The sequence below is a fragment of the Syngnathus scovelli genome, chromosome 1 (assembly GCF_024217435.2).
Source record: "Syngnathus scovelli strain Florida chromosome 1, RoL_Ssco_1.2, whole genome shotgun sequence".
Classification (NCBI taxonomy): domain Eukaryota; kingdom Metazoa; phylum Chordata; class Actinopteri; order Syngnathiformes; family Syngnathidae; genus Syngnathus; species Syngnathus scovelli.
This window is the reverse complement of record NC_090847.1, coordinates 23,022,854-23,042,881: the sequence shown is the minus strand read 5'-3', so window position 1 is coordinate 23,042,881 and position 20,028 is coordinate 23,022,854. Positions and strand designations below refer to the sequence as shown.

At 41.0% G+C, this 20,028-nt stretch overlaps 3 protein-coding genes across 7 annotated transcripts; 1 reads left to right on the top strand and 2 right to left on the bottom strand.

The window, feature by feature from the left end:
- Window positions 1–129: 129 nt before the first annotated feature.
- On the bottom strand, window positions 130–4,464 carry pdzd11 (PDZ domain containing 11). 3 transcript variants are annotated; one of them, XM_049755633.2, is made up of 6 exons: window positions 4,347–4,464; window positions 3,410–3,507; window positions 2,997–3,137; window positions 2,062–2,160; window positions 1,237–1,297; window positions 130–865 (listed from the first exon to the last, which is right to left on the bottom strand). In XM_049755633.2, the coding sequence occupies exons 2-6, from the start codon at window positions 3,500–3,502 to the stop codon at window positions 831–833; spliced, it is 429 nt and encodes a 142-aa protein (XP_049611590.1). In that variant the 5' UTR covers window positions 3,503–3,507; window positions 4,347–4,464; the 3' UTR covers window positions 130–830. The 3 variants fall into 3 exon arrangements, with proteins under 3 accessions (XP_049611590.1, XP_049611601.1, XP_049611623.1); XM_049755644.2 differs by having other exon boundaries at window positions 4,295–4,376; XM_049755666.2 differs by lacking the exon at window positions 1,237–1,297.
- Window positions 4,465–5,728: 1,264 nt separating this feature from the next.
- On the top strand, window positions 5,729–15,309 carry gdpd2 (glycerophosphodiester phosphodiesterase domain containing 2). 3 transcript variants are annotated; one of them, XM_049755467.2, is made up of 14 exons: window positions 5,738–6,065; window positions 7,950–8,053; window positions 8,130–8,223; window positions 8,331–8,390; window positions 8,479–8,577; window positions 8,665–8,758; window positions 9,097–9,242; window positions 9,978–10,060; window positions 10,724–10,883; window positions 11,223–11,429; window positions 12,538–12,686; window positions 13,928–14,075; window positions 14,204–14,286; window positions 14,372–15,309. In XM_049755467.2, exons 1-14 carry the CDS (start codon window positions 5,988–5,990, stop codon window positions 14,460–14,462), a joined length of 1,596 nt encoding a protein of 531 aa, XP_049611424.1. In that variant the 5' UTR covers window positions 5,738–5,987; the 3' UTR covers window positions 14,463–15,309. The 3 variants fall into 3 exon arrangements, with proteins under 3 accessions (XP_049611433.1, XP_049611415.1, XP_049611424.1); XM_049755476.2 differs by having other exon boundaries at window positions 5,729–6,060; window positions 13,928–14,286; XM_049755458.2 differs by having other exon boundaries at window positions 5,733–6,065; window positions 13,928–14,286.
- Window positions 14,918–19,744, bottom strand: stard14 (START domain containing 14). Its single transcript, XM_049755536.2, has 6 exons — window positions 19,415–19,744; window positions 18,194–18,341; window positions 17,890–17,993; window positions 17,416–17,533; window positions 17,131–17,183; window positions 14,918–15,555 (listed from the first exon to the last, which is right to left on the bottom strand). The coding sequence occupies exons 1-6, from the start codon at window positions 19,586–19,588 to the stop codon at window positions 15,367–15,369; spliced, it is 786 nt and encodes a 261-aa protein (XP_049611493.1). The 5' UTR covers window positions 19,589–19,744; the 3' UTR covers window positions 14,918–15,366.
- Between the last annotated feature and the right edge of the window lie 284 nt (window positions 19,745–20,028).

The window sequence follows — 20,028 nt, the reverse complement described above, 5'->3', positions numbered from 1 at the left end:
ATACGTTCAATTCATTTCCTTCCTCAGGCAAAAATGTGATTGATTGTCTTTCTAGAAGATAAATGGAAACCACTTTTGACCACGCCGTGGCCTTACCGATTCTCACAAAGTTCACATCAATGGGAACACTGAAGCCACACAGTAATATTTATTTGTCGAGAGGACTACGATGAGAGGGAAAAACAGCTCGTGACAAAGAAAAGAAAAAAGAAATGGTGGCACAGCAAGAAGACTGAAAATGTCAAATTCAGTAGCATAGAGACAGCAATTCATTCACGCGAGGTTGGAAATTGCACGTCGAAGAGCAACCAACGTGCTGGACTTGGTCGATTAGTTAGCTCTCGCAGAAACCTACCACGGTCTTTTCATATTCTGTCTGTGTGGTGGCCTTGATGTTTACTTTCATTCGTCGATTAGTTAACTTTCACGGAAAGCTACCACGCTCTTCTCATTTTTGGTGGTGGTGTGCGCGCGCGCGCGGCCTTGACGTTGACTTTCATTCGTCGATGAGTTCATTTCCACAGAAAGCTACCACGGTCTTTTCAGATTCGGCGAGAGTGGCCTTGACGTTTACATCTCACGCATGGGCATGTCGACACGGCTCGGTCATTTCCCGACGTGTAAGCTCGTCTCAACCTGCAAACCGCGTTGACGTTGCCTCATTCAAATGCCTCTCTTTGACTTCATACATTGGCGTGGCTATCGATATGCAAATGCGCTCCCTTAAATTCTCCACAGAAGTCAGGAGAAAATCATGAGAGCGGTGGGTTGTGTGTTTGGGAGAGGCTCAACGAAGTGACAATGACCTTTTCTTTGGTCTCTGACACCCCCTAGTGGACAGTCCTCTCCTTCTGCCTCTGGTAGTCTGAAATGATGGGAACAGAAGTTTGGCATTCATTTAAATGGCCGCATGAAAGAACCTCCTCATAAAAGCCCGGAATAAAAGATACTGAAAAGCAGGCGAGAGTGTCATTGTGGCAAGTTTCTAACACATTACCGCAGACTTAATTCAGCAATCGCTCGGTCCATTATGAGGGCGAGGTTGGTGTTTTGTGGACGTGCTCCATCATACCAAAGGATAGCTTCGAAGTCGACTCTATTCCAATTTGTATCATCTGACTTCGGGTTTTATTCATTGGAGTTCAAGCACATTTAGCACTCTTTGCAAACGAAATTGAACTTGAAAATTGCAGATTGCAAATATTCTTTTGGCACGAGGACCGTCAGCCAACTTACTGTAAGGGAAAAAGCGGACCCTCATCAGGATTTCCCGTGCAGTCTTTAGAATGTCCACAGCCTGAAGATGTGCACACACGTACAGACAGACACACAACGGGTTCGGCGAGGTTAGGACTTTTTCGAATGGTCAGTGACGAGCCAAAAACAAAGCGTGACTTCAGGCATTACCTAGCATCCCTGTAGCCTTGCGCAAACGTGGTATGTGACCGGACCCTCGTGGGTCAAACACGACAACTGAGTTACATATTTAGAAGATCCACTTAATCCCCTTCAAAATGATGCACAATACATGCGTGGAACAAGCACGTCAATTATCGATGACGGGATCTGGAAGCGATCGTACTGGTGTGAGCATGTCTTGGTGACGTACGCCGATGACGTGGCGTGTCACCTTTCATACGTAGCATCAATTGATGACATTGACGACTCGTCAAATCCTCGGAGCGGCCATTGTTTGGATTTGGACCATTCCGACGAGTCTTCGATTCGGTTCCTGCCCCAAGTGACATTTTGGACGAAACCACGAGAAATGGATGCTGAAACTCACGACTGTCTCTATAACGGAATACTCCCTTGATGAATTTTGCCTCAGACAGCAGCAGCAGGTAAGCGCTAATCTACCATGGTTGCTGTGCAACGCGGCCGTACGCCTTCTGCTCAATTTGGTGCAAGAGGGTCGCATTTTGGTGTATTTTCGACGGTTACTGCTCGACGTTGATGCATCAACATTTTTAAAATCACGTTAGAGGCGATTTATTTTCAAGACGCTTCCCTTGCTTACCACTTCTTTGTTCCACAAACTACAGAATCAATGTAACTCACTCTGGAATGTTCGATGTCTTGGAAGTCCACCTCGTTGACGGAAAGAACTTGGTCTCCTTCCTGTAGTCCTGCACGGTGCGCGTCAGAGTCCGGAACCACCTGACAACACCCAATGGGATACAATGATCAATGAATATACTTCATGAAGTTATTTTTCTGGAACAGGATTCTTTGTTCCAAGCAGCTTCCATAGTTCAACATTAGACTCCATACATCAACCTGAAAGTCCTAGACATTGGTTAGAATATGCAATTTTGTTTATATTTCGAGGGACAAAAGTGTAAAATATCACTTTTAGCGACAGTTTTGTAGTCATATATCAATCCCAAAGAGGACATTTAAATACTACAATATAATTCAAATTTATCAAGGATTGTGTTCATCTAAAAAAAAAAAAAAAATCAACTGAGTAAAACTACACGACACTGTACTCACGCAGTACGCTATGAGCAATTTTTTTTTATTAATATGCTTTATTTAATATGCTACAACATTTTTTTAGCATATCTTCCATTATTGGCTGAAAAACGTTTGCGCTTTCTAAAAAAGTTGGCGACAGAACTCAGCCCAAATGAAAAGCAGTTATACTGACCTAATTTACGTTGTTATAAGAAGGCTTAGACACGATAACGTGTTTTGTGATTTTAGTGTTGCTGTATATGCAACAAAATAAAGTAATTGTATAAAATATGGGAAAAGCGGTATGGAAGATGACTGGGATATATTCTATTCTTTTTTCTGAGGGGGGACTGGCACTTGAAAGCCTGTTTACTTTTCGGAGAAATGAAGCAAAATTAGGACTCGTTTTGAAGGTAAAAAAAAAAAAAAAAATCACAATTGTAAACTGGATCTTTCAGAGAAATCTGAATTTCTAGTTTATATCCATATTGTCAAGCCTTGCATGGCACGCACGCACTCATTGAGGGATATTTAACCTTGGATATGAAGATTCCCAGCTGCGAAGCCTTGCCCCCACGAATGTTGAAGCCAAGCTGTGCTCCCGGAGGTTTCTTCAAGACCACTGTGCGTGGGAGGAACTGGGTCAGCTCATTGTTGTAATCGGGGTGGCGAATCCTCTAAAACAACACAGTGAAAACTGTTCAATATGATGTCAAATCTACTATGTAGGGCACAAACTCAGTTGAACTGAGTGACTGGTAAATGATGAAATATGTAATCAGTGAAGTGCATGTCGCATCTTAACGTAGTTGATCACAGCAGTCACACATTTGCGCAGGAGCAAAAACTGTTTGAGCCAGGAAAAAAAAAAAAGACAACCCGTATTCAGTATCGAGTCTTTTACAATCCGGCAAGTCGAATGTGCTGTAACACAAACACAGTAGCTTGCCTCTTGAGGAGGTATCCATGCTGGAGGGTTCTCATAAGAGGGCAAGAAGACCACTGGGAGTTGATAGTCATCATAAGGAATCTTCTGATCCATTGTCGCTGCATACCCATAAGTAAACACATTAACACACATTAACACAAAATTCTTATTTGCCAACACAATTTACAATACACAATAGATTCATTAGCATTTCATTTTTAGCATTAGCAAGTCAGTGTTAAGGTTCTAAATTAGGGTTTCACGTCCATTGAACTTCCCTTCTTCATTCAACTTTCCTTTCAATTTGGAAAAACTACTTTTTCTTCCCACCATTTATCATTGGTTGCTTCTGACTGTCCGTCCTACGTTAATTTCTCTATTAATTCATTCTTGTTACCTTCCCACTTTTAATACTCATTGACTTAGTTATTTCCAAGCTCACTCCGCCCTATACGTACGTACATCGACGTTTTCTTCTTTCATTCCTACATTATACTCATTTTTTTACACGCTCCCCCCTTTCGAAAAAGTTTCCCCTATGCTCTGCACCCTTCCTTCGTTTCATTCTTCCTAGCCTTGATAATAAATTGATTTCAAATCATGCTAGACGCATCCTGTATGGGGTGCAGACAATCAAAACGTGTAAAACGCCGCTTTCATCGCATTGTCACCTACTTGACGAGACTAAAAGAATCTGGAAATTCAAATATTTTTGAAACCAGGGTGAAACACAAACGAAAGGAAACACACCCCTTATCGTTTTACTTGTAAACAAGATCGCAGCTAGCATTTAAGTTAGCTTAGCGGCTGGCCGCAGCTGTACAGCAGGCGTCAAACGAGCGGTTTTGTCACATTTACCACAGGTTAATACACTAGTACAATCTTCGAAAAGAAAACGGCGCATACGTTTAATCTTTCAGGGAAATAAAAACAATTAAAATCCATGTCTTCATCTCACCCAGCGGCTCTGTCTGCCTCTGCGCAACCAGGACGGCTTCTTCGTTTTTTAAATGTTACAATCTGACGTTTCTTGCAATGTCGCCCCCTGTCTAAGCAAGGGAGCATTGCACATGCGTCACATTTGTAAATTAATCTTCGTGCCACTGGCAAGAGAATGAATACCCTCGGTGCCCAGTGCACATTCTGTTGCCTGCTGCACACGCTAAGAAATGCAGTAAGAATTACACCTAGATAACTAGAAAGAACTTTTGATTGGCAAGAATTGATTCAGGCACCTCCAGCATATTTTTGCGAGTGGTCAAAAGGTCAAATTAGACAATTACATGTTGCGAGTAAGGCAAAAGTGTGCACTAGTTGACAGCTGTGCAATGCAAGTTAACAAAACACTAGATGTGATCTTGACTCGTAGATATAGTTGCAATCAAATCCCCAGATACTGTCGCAAAAATCAGGATAGTCAAGTTGTCTTGTTACTGACATCATAAGCGTCTGAGCTAACTCCAGCTAGCTTTTGTCTTAAAATCAACAAAACATGTTTTTACCATTGTGCTAAGTTGCCAAAGTGGTGATACTGTAACTTACCAAAGAAATTGAACAATACTTGTAGTTTTTACTCGCTCTGGTGACACTTTAAAGTTACTACTCCTGTCATTTTTAAAAATGTTGCTCAAGTGAAGGAGAAAATAAATGTGCTTCTGCTTTAACCAGACTTTTTTTTTTTTTTACATACGTTTTGTTAATGTACTTAGGTACAAAGTGTGAGGACTTTTGCCCACGCTCGTTAAAAAGAGCCTAAACAGTCATCTTTAGATGATTTCTTTGGGTGTGAGGTGTGATTGAAAAAAAGTTGCATCAAAGGTATTCATGCAACAAACTTGTACAATCCTCCAATACCCACCCCGCCTTTTCCCTTTTCCTTCTTCGATTACTTTCCACCCTCCATAATCTGCACCGACTAGGCACTTTAAATTCTGTTCACTGGTGCACATAGAGCCAGTGCTGAAAAACACACACACAGACATTGTTGCATGTCTGTGGAAAAAAAAAGCACAATGCTGCACGCCCCCCCAGGAGTGAGGAAAAAGCGGAGTTTTCCGAACACTCCTCAGACAGTTCAAGTTGCGGGCATTTATGGGGTGCTTTTCTCCAAACTGCAGCCTTTATAATTTCAGTATAACATTCTACTGGATTACAAAATCAATTTGGAGTTATTGTCCAGCCCTCGTAAAAATAATGGTGGGACAGACCAAAAGGGGACTGGGTCTCTCTCCCTGACCGTGGCAAAATGTAGGTCAGTGCTTGCTTGTGATCATGTTTAGGCCAGCAGAGAAGGCCTGGCTGGCCTTCAGTTTGTGCTCTGACATCACTGTGCACTCTCAAAGCTCTCCTGTGGTGTTTCCATTGTCAGTTCAGCCAATGGCTCTCACCACACTCTATTGAGGACCTTATTTAGGCACAGATTCCCCTCAAACCTAACAAATCCTCATTGGCTCTCCCTCTCCTTTTTTCCCCTTCCAGCTCACGCCCTATAGGTCAACGCCATGAATGAGGACTCAGTTCCCCTTGTGGGTAGCCGGTGAACCTACTCTGTGGTCCATCGCCATCCCACTGGTTACGCTGCGGATGAGAAGTCGAAGGGATGTCGCTGTTCACCACTTGTTGTCGAGGCTTGTTCAGCTGCCAGTGGAAACGCTCGAGGAATGCCAGGACAAGTAAAGTAAATACATTCTCATGCTTATGTTTGAGAGATTACTGTATATATTTTTAAATTTGAAAAAGTTTTAAAACATCTTATACTGTCTTTGATTCTCTTTTGTAGTATGTGACAATACTTCATGTGTGGGAAAAGTAGCATTTGTTTGCAGGTGTTAGCATGGCAGTTTACATTAGCTCAACTTTGTGGTTTTGCGCGATAAGGTAAAACATTGAGCTAGCAGATTTGTGTCCTTTTAGAATTTGGTTGAACATTTTCAATATTCACTTTTAAATCCTTTTATGTCTCATCTTGGCTTTAAACCTCACCCTTTGAGTCAAGGAGTCATTTTTTTCTCTCTAATAACATTCTTTTGGGCACGAGTTTTGGAATATATTTGGTCATGAATATACGGTACTACCAATATGTATAACCTCAAATAGTATTTGGTCAGCAATACAAGTGATGGTATTATTTTTTTGTTCTTGCTTGTCATTTGTTTGGAGAAACAACACATGCTGAATAGCAGGAAAGGGATGTACGTGGTAGATTTGTTATTGGGTCCAGGGGAAGTTCAAAGAGTGCAACCCAAAGGGGACGTCTTTTGGAAAATAAACTGTTTATTTGTTTGTGTGCGGAATGCCATAAAATGACTTGCTTGGTTTTTCTCGCGTTTCCCACGACAGCAAGCATTGGAACTCGACCAGCATTAACATTCCACACTGAACAACTCGGTCATTTGCCAAAGAATCCCTTTGCACGATAAAGGTCAACGTTTAGGACTTTTCTCCAGGCACTTTGGTGTCCTCCAACGTCCCAAAAATATGCTTGGTAGGCCAATTGGGCGCTTTTAATTGTCCCTAGATTTGAATGTGGATGGTTGTTTGTGTCTGTGTGCCCTGTGATTGGCTGGTAAGCAGTTCAGGGTTTCTCCCGGCTACTGTCCGATGACTGCTGGGATAGGCTCCAGCACGCTCGCGACCCCCGTAGCGACAAGCGGTATAGAAAATTGATGGACGGATGGATGGATGGATGGATGGATGGATGGATGGATGGATGGATGGATGGATGGATGGATGGATGGATGGATGGATGGATGGATGGATGGATGGATGGATGGATGGATGGATGGATGGATGGATGGATGGATGGATGGATGGATGGATGGATGGATGGATGGATGGATTTTGAACTTGGCGCTTTCATGGTTTAGCTAAACTTTACCTAAACCACTTTGAGAGCTGGCCATAAAGTTCAGTAACTTTAGTTGCTAAAGTATAGAAGTCCAATCTTACTAAAATAATAACTGACAGGAGGCTGGAGGCTCTTAGTTCAAACGATATATTTACATTCTATCTTGTATTTTCCTGAACAACAGTAGTAGGAAAAGGACAATTGAATTATGTGTGTGTGTTTTTTTTTTTTTTTTCAAGTGATCATTTTTGTCGTCTGTTTTTGTATATACTCTATTTGTTGTTAGGAAACCCCCACAAATGTGCTGTTTTTATGACTCAATATTTTTACTATTGAAACTAAATTTTCCATTTACTTCAAAACGTGGCCCACATTCTGTCCTTAAATAATACATCGTCATGCCTCGCAAACTGTTGATGCAAAAGCCTTAATTCTTAAAAATGTATCTATATTATTAGTATATCATATGCATATTGTCAGTCGTGGCACTATTTCATCGAGATGAAATTTTGCAGTATTTTCATTCATTCATTCATTCATTCATTCATGTTATTGTTATTGTGTAACACAGTACGCATTGTTAGATTGCTGTGGTTTTCATCAACTTTAAGTCAACTCATTTTCAGCTCTTGTTGTCTAAATAGATAGCTACATACAGTATATGATGCACTCTATTCATCAGTGTTTTTTTTTTTTTTCTTTACCCCACTTTAGAGTGCATGCTTCTGGTTCTCATTCCTCACTTTGATCACCTTGCTGTCGGTGTGTTGGATGTACATCTGTCTGGTCACTTCAAATGACCGAGAGGATGTCAACTGGTAAGCAAACGAGCGCACATAAAGCTCCCGCTTCCTGTTGGCCTCTGCTATATTGCTCTTTTGTTGTTCTTTATAGGAAGGGCTTTATCAAACTGAAGCGCTGGGTGAACTGGTTCATGGTGCTGATCATCGTCTCAGCGGTGTTAACCAGCTACTGTGTACTGCTGCTGGTGAGAGGACAGGGTTATTGATTTACCTGAAGGGGCCCTAAATAGGAGCCTTGTGGTACTCCATTGTATTTTCAGACAGGCACTGTAACTATTATTTCATTCTTCAGCTTTTTGCTTTATTCCAAGTTGCCTTGAGAGAACCACTAAACTTACATTGGCTCCATAAGGTAAGTTGACTTCATTACCTGCCCCTGATAGGATTGTCTTTTATGCATTACAGAACGTCATTTATTGTTTACATTTCTTTCCTTGAAGTGCCTCCTAGTCCTCAGTTTGCTTTTCATCTCTCTTGGAATCATCGGAATAAGTCTCCAGTGGATGAGAGAATGGCCAACTGTTCCTCTCTCACTCCAGGTAGGAACGCCATGAAGTCACCGTAGCCAACTGTATGTTTTACATGTATTGCATTGAATGTGGTCAATGTGCTTTGTTCTTTGGAAGGCGACCGCTCCTTTCTTGCAGTTCGGTGCCGTTGGAAGCTTGGTTCTGCTGAGCCCATTTGTCTTCGAGGGATTCCACATGGCCAAAAGCAAATGTATGCTATGTGAATCATGAAGTTATCAAATTGCACAATAGAAAATTGTCATATAATTCATAGGTGAGAAAACACATCTAAAATCATAAAATAATCACAACATATTGGGACTTGTGTGTTCCAAGGACCTACGCTAAATTGAGTTGATGATCCTCATTTAGACAAAATTAACGTTTTGTTGTGTTATCTTAGTGTCAAGAGCCTATGTGCAAATATAAGCTGAGGAGCCTCATTTGAACTAAAGTGGTGCAAAAGAAAAACAGAGAGAGAGAGAGAGAGAGAGAGAGAGAGAGAGAGAGAGATGGCATGCCCAAACTCTTGTTTTCTCCTTAAACCAGGGTCTCGCTTCCTGATGGCATCGTTGTGCGCTGTAGTTTCTGCAGCCGTCCTTCTGTGTCCTTTACTCATCCATTCACCTTGTCTGATCGACCACAGCGACTTGCCTCCAAAGCCGAAGCTCATCGGCCACAGAGGCGCACCAATGGTGAGTGTGCGTCCTTGTGTGTTTTCCTAATGTCACAAGCGGAGCGAGCAAATGGAGTCGTACCTCTACTTACAAATGCCTATATGTACATACCTCGCCTCGCAATTTTCATGCATCTACGTACAAACCAAATTTCAACTTCGGAACCCCACCCCCATGTCTCCTTGGCTCGTTATTCCCGTTTGTTCCTCTTAAGTAAAAACAAGCACTGTCGTCAAGTATGTCTTCTAAGACTATTAATATGAAACTCAAAATCATAAAGGCACAGCAAATATTGCCGCAACGGAGTACGGCCAGGGAGTACCGGCTTGTTTTCAACAAAAACACAAAGAACACACTTTTGTGTTCGTCCATTTCCATCTTGGTGTCAAGGTTTGAAAAATCAAAAATAAAACAGTTGTTTTGGTTTGCTGTGTGTTTCACATGGAGTAATAAGGCAAAAAGTGTAAAGTCCCTCACACATTATTTGCTTTTGCATTGATTCCTATGGGAAACGTTGCTTCTACACACAAACTTTCCTGCTTACAAACTCGATCGCAGAACGCACTCTTGGCTCAGGTGTGGAGAAGTGTGTGGAGAAGTACCGTAAAAAAAAAGAAATAAAATGAGGCCACGTTTGCTGTTGACTCACCATCAAGCTTAGAGGAGCACACGAACATTGTGTGCCTTAGTGGAGCGTATTTTTTTATGTACGCGTTTTTCTTGTGTCTCACCACGTTTGGTGTTTGCGCTCAGCTGGCCCCCGAGAACACGATGATGTCATTCCGAAAGAGCCTTCAATGCGGCGTGACGGCACTTGAGACAGACGTGCAGATCAGGTACTGGCCAGCAAAGTGTAGGTCATTATTTCTTTGTGTCACTTGAAGTCATGTTTACTTAACAGCTTTTCTTCTTTTCTTTTTTAACCTAAAATATTTCAGACATTTTATGTTATACGAACTTTTTCTACAAACTGCAAAAAGTATTTAGATTTTTTTGGTAAATAAATTAAATCCTTTTATATTCTATCAATGGAAAACGTATGCCTGACACATGTACATCAAACTTTATTGTTATGATTTTTTTTTTTTTAAATTCCATTGTATTCAAAAATGTGCTTAACATTTTAATTTGATGCTTCCCCCCCCCCCTTTCTAAACGTGCTCGCTTTAAAGTTTACACTGTGCAATATCAGTGGAATGGTAAACATTCGACGCTAATCAGATTATTACTGCTGACACCGTGCTTTTTTGTTTTGCCATTGTTTTTTATTTCATCTTGTGTACATTGCCTTTCCCTTTTTTTTCTGCAATATTCATTGTCTAAAATTGCTCTTTTTAAGAATATTGTAATGTCAAAGTGGAAGGGAGAAAAGTAATTGCTCAATTCCATCGTTGTGTTTTTATTGTGCATATGTCAAACGAACATCTTGAATGTAACTTGTGCCGATTCGCACTGACGCATTGTTCTTATTTGTTCCCCTTATTTTGCGCATAAATTAGTAAGGACAGAATTCCATTTTTGATGCACGATCATGACTCAGGCTTCTTAAGGAGAACAACCGACGTCAAAAAGAAGTTTCCGCACACCGATTTCAATGCGAGCACGGAGCTGAGCTGGACAGACTTGAAAAGTCTGAACGCGGGTGAATGGTTCCTACAAGTGAGCACTCACCTTGAAATGTTTCATAGTTGCCAGAGGGATTCAATAGCTGACTTTTGGAGGGGTAAAAATCCAAAAGTGAAGATGATGAATCCAGAGTTTTTATGAATTCACGACATTCTTAAAAAACAAAAACTTCATATGAACAAACACCATTTTTGTAGAAAAAGTTGTAACGGTAAAAAAGTAAAATGCTGTATTTTTCCAAGATGAACCCAAAAATATACAAATTCAATGTTAGCAAAAAGTTGCAAAGAGTGTGTCTCGACCATTTTGAGAACCACGACTGAATAGTACCCATTTGCATTGCATTGATTGTACGCAATCAATATTTTCTAGACGGATCCTTTCCGCTCACTGTCTCAGCTCTCTACGGAGGATAAAGAAGAAGCCCGGAATCAGAGCGTTGCATCTTTACTGCAGCTCCTGCACCTCGCCAAGAGCCACAACGTATCGGTCATATTCGACCTTTACAGTCCCGACCAGAAGAATGACACGGTGGATGTGATCAAAACCATCCTTATGTCTGAACTGGACCCAAGCCTGGTAGGCTTCAAAACTAATTGCTCCCTCACACTTGGAATTGTGCTCCATTCAGTCAGCTGAGCGGATTTCGTTACAGACTCGGAAATGGGCAAAGACAAGGACACACCAGCAATATACACATGCACAGAAAGTGTGTTTGGCTGCATCTCTGCTGGATTCTTAAGCAATCATTTGTAGGCCTTTTTCCAGGCTACTTAAACGTCCCAATTACGATTTGCGCGCACTGCAATACCACATTGCGACACAACATGTTAGGCAGCATCGAGCTCTACGAGCACTGCTGCATCTTAATTAAAAACATGAAGAAGAAGCACGTCACGTTAGCTTTAACGTAGCGGACTTGCCTTCTATGCCATTTAAATTTTTGGTTGTTTCGATATACAAACGTTCACCCTTTTGGTTTGTCTTTGCGAAGCTAATTCCTTTTAGCCCTTTAGCTAGCATTTTGAATTTTATGTTGCCGCCTTCCCAGCAGACTTTTATTAGATGAAATTATGCCGTTTGTTTCAAATTTAGATGATGCTCAATTCTCTTTTTTGAAACTGAGAGAAATTTAAATCAAGTCAAGTTTATTTATATAGAAATAAAAAGCTTTAAACTTTGAATGAGGTTAGAAATACCTCCGGTCTTGTACTTGTCGCGGGAAATTGAACAATGAAAAAAAGAACAATAAAACCTTTAGCAAAGCAGCGTAAACAAACGCAGGACAAACTGGTTGGTTACTGAGAAGAAGTGAGGGTTAATGGAAGTCACAGTCATGATGCCTGATTTCTCATTTTTCTGTAAAACACAGGCAAACATTTGTTCTTCCTTCTCCATTACCCTTGGGCTAGTAGCTAGTTACACACGAGTGTTATGTTGACCTTAAAACCCTAAAGATTCAATGTCGACTCTGACAAAGGTTTTTTTCTTCATGTAAGCCAATTTCGCACATTTGAGACTTGTCTGTGATTTAGGGCCGTATAAATAAACTTGAGTTGACTAGACGCTGGCCAGTGTGCAGGCTAACATAGCCAGCCTGTGATCATCGCTGCTGCTTCCTTCATCCTCATTTTTGACAACTGCAAGACACTGGCGACATTTTCATAAGGAATTGTCCTGTGCGCAGGTCCTGTGGCTTCCTCCAACAGAGCGAGACTATGTGAAAACAGCCGCTCCGGGCTTGGTCCACGTCTACGACAATGAGCACGACATGTTTCAAAACGGAGGCAACCATCTCAATCGGCAGTACAACAAGTTGAACACGGAGCAAATCAGGTAATAGCGCTGATGGTAACCGGAGGTCATTGTCAAAGAATTCAGGACCGGTGAGGCCAAGTTCTGAATTTTTCTTTGTGTAGTGGGAAGCCACTTTTATTACAGGGACGCTGCAATTCCACACCCACCTGCAATAGGTGAAAAACTGCGCTGTTAACGGAGCAAATATTTGTGTTTTATATCATAGTCATGAAAATTGAGCCTTGTACATTCAAATGTTCAGCCAAACCAATAACGTCTGACAAAGGTCAGGTGTCCTAACACTAACGCAAAATGCCATAGACAAGCCGGCCAACGGAAAGTATCAATCACAGATGAGTATCATCAAATCTTACGTGAGCAGCCGTCGGCAAATCAGATTCCTAGCGTAGTATCAAGGGTGACCTTTGAGAGGCAGAGCAGTGCCAAAAGGCCTCCATCCAGAATGCCGCAGAATACAAAGAAGAAAAGGATCCGTGAATAATTTGTAGCTTATTAGCCCAAATATGAAACGATGTTTTTTTGCATTGAAATAAGAGTGAAAAATTGGGCATCGTCTTACATTCAGAGTCTAGACAGTGTACCCATTTACAACGCTAGATGGCGCCAGATATCTTTAAAGCCAATGCTGAACTTAACTCCCCAGGCCAAAGCGAACCCCTGTCACAAAGAATAAAAATAAAAATAGCGGTAGCACAAAGAAAGAAAATAAAAAATAGCAGTAAGATAGAAAAGAGAAGAAAATAAGAGACGAGATAACAGAAAATGGAAAAAACAGAAGCCATTCATTTACATATGTGATTGCACTTTAGTTTACATATTTAAATGTTCAGATATTAGGATGTGATAGACAGTTTTTGCATGATTTGAATGAAAAAACTCTCAAATATATTGTAATAATCATTTGTTTCAGATGTACTGTAATTATTTTCTGCATACAAATTACATTTGGTGTTCAAAAGGTCTTTTTTCAAACCTGAGCCTTGAAAAAGAGGGGATCGTTTTATAATCAGGGTCGTCTTATATTCGGGCCAATACGTTCATTGTCATCTATTTATTCTAATTGGATGTATTTTCCTTCTGTTGTTGTTATTGTTTTCGTCGTGTTTGACGCTGGCTATCTGGTTAGTTGTGTATTTAACTGCTGGCAACTGAATTTCTCCCCGGGGATCAATAAAGTACCTATCGAACGGCTTCACGTGTGGTGAGTGCCATTCAAACGCCTCCTCTTTTTAATATATATTTTTTTTGGTGCGCGGCAGGCATCTTGTGGGTCAAAACGTAACGGTGAACGTGTGGGTGGTCAATGAGTCGTGGCTTTTCTCATTGCTGTGGTGCGCCGGGGTCAGTTCCGTCACCACCAACGCTTGCCATCTCCTCAAGGACTTGCGGCGGCCCAATTGGATCATGGTACAAGTACTCGTGCTCCTTTCGCTCCTACACAAGCAGGTTGCAGGATTGAAACTGAAGGCTGTACAGAAAGGCAGGTGCCACTCGAATGTCTTGGCGTGTCACTCATCCGAATGGGTATGTTTCAGGCCCGTCGGACGTACGTACTGGTGTGGATCACAGTGGACGTGGTTTCTGTTGTCCTGATGGTTGGGGTGTACTTGCTTCAGCGGTAAGCTCGTGAACGCAAGTTGCAAAGAAACAATTGAAAAATTGATTTGAATCAAATGAATTTCTTTGTGTCATGTCTCGGGCAGGAAAAGGCGATGTTGCCCGACAAAAGGAAGCATAGGCCCAAATCACAAGGAAGACAAGAACCAAAGGAATATCAGAATGATGCATTTATGAATGCAAAATGCAAAAAAAGCACAATATGCTACGCTACGGCTTTGTTTATTGCGCAGCTGCAATGCTTTCCATACAAGAGCCGTCCGTCCGTCCGTCCAACCAACCATCCATCCATTGCTGACATCAGACTCATCAACTGCCATTTCAAATACTGCCTCGTGCGACCTCATGCGGTTTAAAGTGGCAATAACTGATGATGTGATGATGATGATCAACGAAAATGATCAACGATACTAGTAAGTCAGTGATGTGTCAATAATGCGTGAATAATTTGACATATAAGTCGCAGTGGCCAAACTATGAAAAAAAAACTGCGTCTTGTCGTCGGGAAAGGACAATCCATAGCCGTTTGATTTTTGGAAGTTCATAAAATTCCAATGATGGACTGAAAGAGTTCATTTGCAAATGTGTGTAATTTCAAAAAAGGGTAAATAACAGACAAGGACAAACACAAGTCTAAACAGATCCGCCCTGGAGAGTGCTAATGTTATTTTTGTTTAATGCTGTTAATAAATGCATTTGTTTTCAAAAAACCTTTTTGGGAACATATCCATGCTTTACTACCTACTAAAGGCCCAAACCTTTTATGCAATGACCTTTACATGTAATTTCTATTACTTCACACATACACTACATCCATCTTCTCCTGGTCCAAATTTAGAACCCGCAAGTCAAAAGATTGCCCACCCCTGCTTTAAACAATTAACTTTGTACGTGAACGCAGAAAAAAGCCTGACAAAAAAAACCTGCAGTAAAAAAAAAGACATGCAGTAACAACGTTCAACAGATGAGCTGCATTATGAAGAAAGTAAAATAATAATAATAATAAAAAGACACTTTGAGCTTATTTGTGCACTTGAGGTGATTTCAAATAAGTAACCATGTCAACCATCCCCGATATCTGTCAACTTTCATCCTGCATGGCGCTCTCGTCCACGTTCTCCAGCGAGTCGCCCCGCTGGATGGCCAGCTCGGCTGGGTTCATCTTGGGTAGCGTGCACTGATCGGGGTACAGCCACGGCTTGTGATCTGGACGGTTCTGCTCCTTCCACTTGGAATACTGCTGACCCGCCTCGTGCACACACTTCAACACCTGGACATGTTGGGACATTATTATTCATTCATTCATTACAAGAAGAATGTGTTTGTGTTGCTTTGTGTCTAAGCACATCAGTGCTAGTGCTTTTGTTAGCCTGTTAATGGTGTTTTGTATTATATGGTAGCATTACGCTAACAGATATGGTATGATAGTTAAAAGAGTAAGAACAGGTGTGAAGAAAACCTTAAAACGGTATGTTCTCAGTTTCAATCGAAACGTGTTTTCAGCATGAACGGTAGGTAAATGTATTTTTCTGTTATGCGGTTAAGTCTGAGAAATGTTTCGCAGCACAATTCTTAGCATTTCTTGACGTATAAACTAGCGTTGCCATGGCAACACCACAATCGCAGCAGACGTGAATAAGCGTCTGACACTTCGATGACTGCACGACTGTATTCACCTCCTTTTGGCAACAAATTATATCTCATATGGACATAAACGACAAAAGTGCTAATGATTAACACAATACATTTGATGTTCCAGCCCCACTTTTTGTCCATTGTGTCTCTGCCAGGTATATTCATAGAATAGTCAATGTCATGTCAATTCTTGAATACAAAAATGATAAGAAAAGAAATAGGACCCATACTTTTGATTTTGACTTTTTAAAAATATGTATCCAAGCATTTTAGGTCTTCACCCAGGTCAATTTGGGCATGCTAGGAGAGTATATTACGTCTAATTACAGGACTCAAGAATAAATACTCGGCTGCTTTTTTGGATCCAATCCCGGCATATTGTGTGAGTTCTCACAAAAGAAAAGTTGAGTTTACTTCCTCATTTTTCATCATCTTATTTGCTGTCCAAGTTCCCCAAGGCACACCTTTGGAACCTTTCATGCTGACAAATCACTATAACAAGATAACTGTGCTTCGTAGAAGTGCGAACTGTGCTTCGTAGAAGTGCGTGCACACACACACACGCACCCACACACACACAACTGGGCAAACGGGTTGTGCCAGCCAATATGTCAACAGTTCTTTTGTGAGCAACTTCAGCAGAACGGGCCCTTCAAACCAGTTTCCATGGTTACTATTGTCTTTTGAGACACACAAAACCTTTCAGTTTCTTTTTTTTTTGCACGCATACACAAAACCACACTTGTAAGCCATCAGAACCATTCATGCATATCAATAACGAGCAGTTTCATTTAGCTCAGGGGTGCCCAAAATCCATGACCCACACAATCTTACACAAAATGAATAAAGACAAATTGAATAAAAAAGATCTGAAGTTTTAACAGGATATTTCGTTGAATGTTAACTTAAAACAACTGCATAATCTCTGCTAGCTTCACGCTAAAATACAGTGGGAAACCAGGTCGGCACATGGGCTAACAATTAGCATCTTGATTGATATTAATAATGCACTGGATGGATAACTGATGCTACACTCTAAGCAACAGACACCCGAACACAAACAATCCATATATTCTTTATATATTAATTCTTTGTATACATTCTGATGATGAGCAGGGGTCGTGGTCAAATTTCATAAATATTTCATGTGGACCTCGGTGCACAAATCTTTGGACACCCCTGATGTAGCTCAGCTTGTGTCCTAACTTACCCTCGGTGCCAGGACTTCAGAAGCTTTGTTTACTAACCACTTTGGAAGAGAACCTGGGAGTGAAAAAGAGTCAAATATTCAACTCAACACGTAACATTTTGTCCACTTTAACAGTCATTTAAAAAAATAAGAACGGAAATAATTTTGCTGTTTCACTTGCTGCTAGCATCAGGGGATGCTCTGAAGCGGTCACATGTATTTGGAAATACATGTCTACGTTCACGTCTTTAATGAAAACACCAAAAAGCGCCAAGTTGAATGATTTGTGTGGGAGCTCGAGCGTACCTTTGGGGTCGGCTTGTGAGAGATAAATAAAAATGCAGCTGTTGGGTCCTGTGGGCTTGATGTAATACCCGGTGAGGATGGAAACGGCTCGTACCACGTTACTGCGAGGAGGGTGTTTCTGAAATGGAATGTGCAGACGTCTTCATTGAATGCATACGAGTAAATTAGGAGTCACATATGTACAGTTCAGTTGTATTGAACTTTTTATTCCAATATATTTGCATTTAAAGCTTAATTTTTTTGTAATAATTTAAAGTCTTTTTCGATTTAACTGCGCCTGCCATACGTTTCATGGAATCTTGATGTAATCAGTGATTTATTTATTGTACTATGAAGTATTTCAATCTAGCCTAATGAATTTGTTTAACACACAAGTTACATTTTTTTAAATGGAACGGCTGAAATGGATTTCGTTTTGAAGCATATTTATTCATTTTGTTATTTATTCATTTGTTTTTGGGGGTGAACACGTACCGGATGTTTGACTGAGAAATTGATGATGAGGTATTCGTCCTTTGTCACTCGCCACGAGCGCAGGGTCACCACATCCCGATTCTTGATTGGCTTTGGACAACGCCCTGCACGGAGCAAACGGCACAAGGCGAGTGAGTGTCTTTGTAGGTTTCCCCAGTTTTTCTTTCTCCAAGTGAGGCTTGTTGAGACAAAGCAAAGCAACTGGACAGGACTCAAAATGTCAGCACAAATCTCATGACTTCAACTGGTCAGAGACATTCTGTATTTAGCAGGGGACCAGTCTAGGAAAAATAGGACCGCTCACATGAGTAGTAGCCGAGGTCGGCGCACTCGGAGACACGGGCAATGTCATAGCTCTCCTCCATGTTGGGGTCCCACGTCTTCCGGTACTCGCTGTCGTGGATGACGTCGTACATAGTGGATGCAGAGACTTCATTGATTGCGATTTTGCACTGGAACACAAAAATATATTGTAACTGGTTATTTGTCTCTATGTGCTCTACGATTGGCTGGCAACCAGTTCAGGGTGTCCCACAAGTCAGCTAGGATGGGCCTGCACCGATATAGCCAATTGCAGGTCACGCAGAGACGACGAACAACCATCCACACTCGCACTCACACCTAGGGGCAAATTGGACTACTCAATCGGCCTACCAAGTATGATTTTGGGATGTGGGAGGAAACCGGAGTGCCCATTGAAAACCCACGCGAGCACGGGGAGAACATGCCAACTCTACACAGAAGGTGGAATCGAACCTGCGTCATCCTAACTGTGAGGTGATTATACTATTATTGTTGAATGATTATGTAATTTAATAAATCAATTCTAACCTTAATTAGGTCTAAGTTGGACTGTAATATAAATAGCATAGAAAATAAGATAAGTGAAAAGAATGTCTTACGTGTTAATGTGTGAAATATGTTTATTGTCAGTTTCACATGTCAACTCAAACAATTCATTCATTCATTCGCTCGTTCATTCATTCGGTCGTTCGTTCCTTCACTGAAACAAATAACCATATTTACAGTAATGCAGTCTTAAACTCTGCATTACTGCAAACTTCCTCTAGTGGTACATGACGGTATCACCGAATTAAATGTTGACAGCATAATGTTACAACAGTTTATAAACTAAGAAGAAAAAACTGCATAAATGGTTTAATTGTTTCATGAATCAAGTGCAGTACATTTGTCAAGCACCGTTCTTGTAAATCGTGTTTGTGTGTGTGTGTGTGTTTTATTTGGGTAAAATACATGCCGGACGCTATATTTAAATCAAGTGCAGTGAGTTTTAATAGTGTCCAAACTGTGTATAATATTGCAATGGTGTACAATAATATTTGATATCGTACTCTAGGAAGAAATCGCGTGTTTTTATAAACACAAAGGCCTACTACTGCATATTTTCATGTTCCATATAAGAGTGTACTTAGAGGGCCAGAAATTCTTTTAGTTTAAATTCTCTTGGTGCAAAAACGATTCTGCCAACCGTACTGAGATGCACCTGTGTTTTTTTTAAACTTACCTTTAGTTTGTGCACTTTCGACCCAGAACTGTTTCCTTTGTCCTTCGGGATTTCCATCCATACTTGCATACCGTATTTGTCGTACTTGTTGTGCCAATTTCCACTGGTGGACAAACACTGCTCCTTGAAATTGTCAAACGCAGAGTCGTCCGGTAGGATGCTGGCAAGAGACATTGTGCCAATCTCCCAACAATTAAGCGCAAAATAAGGAAAAATCAAAAGAGTCGATAAGGTGTCTCTTCTTTGGAAACTTCTACAAAGTCAAATGGAGCTTTTTTCGAGTTGCCGTCTAAATATGAAGAGAGGCCGATTGTCAATCGAGTCGAGCAGGATTCTTGCGGTCGAATTCCTGAGCCATACCTTGACTTACGCACAGAAAGAGGAACACGCCTCCGCTGACGTCATGACACGTACTTCAGGTAAAAAAAAAAAAAAAAACACAATGGGAATTGGGAGACACCGGTGGTGTATACTCGCCTGTTTGTGTGCCGCCTCTGTGCGTATGACAAAAACATTAAAAAAAAAAAATCCTAATTTAGATTATAGATCATTGTTTTTGTGGCAAGCATTTAGCCCAACACGCGAAATACAGATATATTTATAATCTATCAGTG

Excerpts from the sequence above, each read along its gene's own strand:
- pdzd11 (XM_049755633.2), bottom strand. The coding sequence starts at position 3,502 with ATGGATCAGAAGATTCCTTATGATGACTATCAACTCCCAGTGGTCTTC. Across the intron at positions 3,138-3,409 it reads CATGGATACCTCCTCAAGAG|AGGATTCGCCACCCCGATTA; the intron begins GCAAGCTACTGT and ends GTGTTGTTTTAG. Across the intron at positions 2,161-2,996 it reads TGGGAATCTTCATATCCAAG|GTGGTTCCGGACTCTGACGC; the intron begins GTTAAATATCCC and ends GGGTGTTGTCAG.
- gdpd2 (XM_049755458.2), top strand. The coding sequence starts at position 5,988 with ATGTCGCTGTTCACCACTTGTTGTCGAGGCTTGTTCAGCTGCCAGTGG. Across the intron at positions 8,391-8,478 it reads ACTTACATTGGCTCCATAAG|TGCCTCCTAGTCCTCAGTTT; the intron begins GTAAGTTGACTT and ends CTTTCCTTGAAG. Across the intron at positions 10,884-11,222 it reads CGGGTGAATGGTTCCTACAA|ACGGATCCTTTCCGCTCACT; the intron begins GTGAGCACTCAC and ends AATATTTTCTAG.
- stard14 (XM_049755536.2), bottom strand. The coding sequence starts at position 19,588 with ATGTCTCTTGCCAGCATCCTACCGGACGACTCTGCGTTTGACAATTTC. Across the intron at positions 17,994-18,193 it reads CGACCTCGGCTACTACTCAT|GGCGTTGTCCAAAGCCAATC; the intron begins GTGAGCGGTCCT and ends TGCTCCGTGCAG. Across the intron at positions 17,534-17,889 it reads ATTTCTCAGTCAAACATCCG|AAACACCCTCCTCGCAGTAA; the intron begins GTACGTGTTCAC and ends ATTCCATTTCAG.